Raw genomic sequence first — 1,096 nt, forward strand, 5'->3', positions numbered from 1 at the left:
CTCGCTCCGCTGCCGCGCTCCATCCCTCCCTCCCTCCCTCCCCCGAGCCTCCCTCCATCCCTCCCTCCCCCGAGCCTTCCTCCAGCCCTCCTCTCCCTCCTTCCATTCCTCCACTCCTCCTCCATCCCTCCCTCCAGCCCTCCTCTCCCTCCCTCCATCCATCCCTCCACTCCTCCTCCGAGCCTTCCTCCCTCCCTCCTCCCTCCCTCCCTCTCCCCCCTCGCCTCCCCCCGCCCCCTTCCCCTCCCCTCACTCGGCTCCGGGGCTCCTCCAGCTCCAACTTCTCGGGCTCTGCCCCCTCCTCCCTCCTCTCCCTCCCTCCCTCTCCCCTTCCCTCCCTCCATCCCTCCCTCCGCAGATGCCGCTTCCCCGGCGGCCGGGACGGCGGCCCCGGGCACCTGCCCGGTGCTGATCCCGGGGCTTGGGGGGGCGGTTCGGGGGCTCCCCCCTGAGCCCCCCGGTCATGTTCTCGGTGCAGGAGGCGCTGCCCCGGGGGGGGGTCCCCATGAAGGAGGAGCCGCTGAGCGCGGGGCTCCCGCCGGCCGCTGGCTGCAGGGCACCGGCATCCTGGACGCCAGCACGGCGGCGCAGAGGTAAGGGACAGCCCGGGGACAGCCTGGGGACAGCCTGGGGACAGTTTTGGGGCAGCCCAGGGAGAGCCCGGCGGCTCCGGGGGCTGCGGGATGGACGCAAGCCGAGCTCCGCGGGCATCCCGAGGGCTCTGCGGGGCATCCCGAGGAATGCCGGGTTCCGCGGGAATTCCAGAGGCCGGGAAGTGTTCCAGGGGTTCTGGGCATTCCACGGGGCGTTCCAGGGGCTGTGGGCATTCCCGGTTTCTTATGGGTGTTCCGGGGGGGATCTGGATATCCCGAGCTCCTCGGGTTCCAGCTTCCATGGGCATTCCAGAGGCTGTGGGTATCCCAGGGCTGTGGATGTGCCAGGCTCTATGGGCATCCCAAAAATTCCAGGGCATCCCAGGCTCTGCTGGTATCCCAAATTCCAGGGGCATCCCGGGCTTTGCAGCCCTCCTGGGCACTGCGGGCATTCCAGGGGCATCCTGGGCTCTGGGAGCATCCTGGGATCCACGGGAATGGGA

At 70.2% G+C, this 1,096-nt stretch overlaps 1 protein-coding gene across 1 annotated transcript in view; it reads left to right on the forward strand.

Moving 5' to 3' along the window:
* Nucleotides 1-448: 448 nt before the first annotated feature.
* LOC129120274 (transcription factor COE4-like) overlaps nt 449-1,096 on the forward strand; it is a 23,890-nt gene continuing 23,242 nt past the window's right edge. Inside the window, 2 exon segments of the mRNA XM_054632748.2 lie at nt 449-533; nt 536-593. Coding sequence (XP_054488723.2) covers nt 464-533; nt 536-593 — 128 coding nt within the window. The 5' untranslated portion in view covers nt 449-463.

The sequence above is a fragment of the Agelaius phoeniceus genome, chromosome 4 (assembly GCF_051311805.1).
Source record: "Agelaius phoeniceus isolate bAgePho1 chromosome 4, bAgePho1.hap1, whole genome shotgun sequence".
NCBI lineage: Eukaryota > Metazoa > Chordata > Aves > Passeriformes > Icteridae > Agelaius > Agelaius phoeniceus.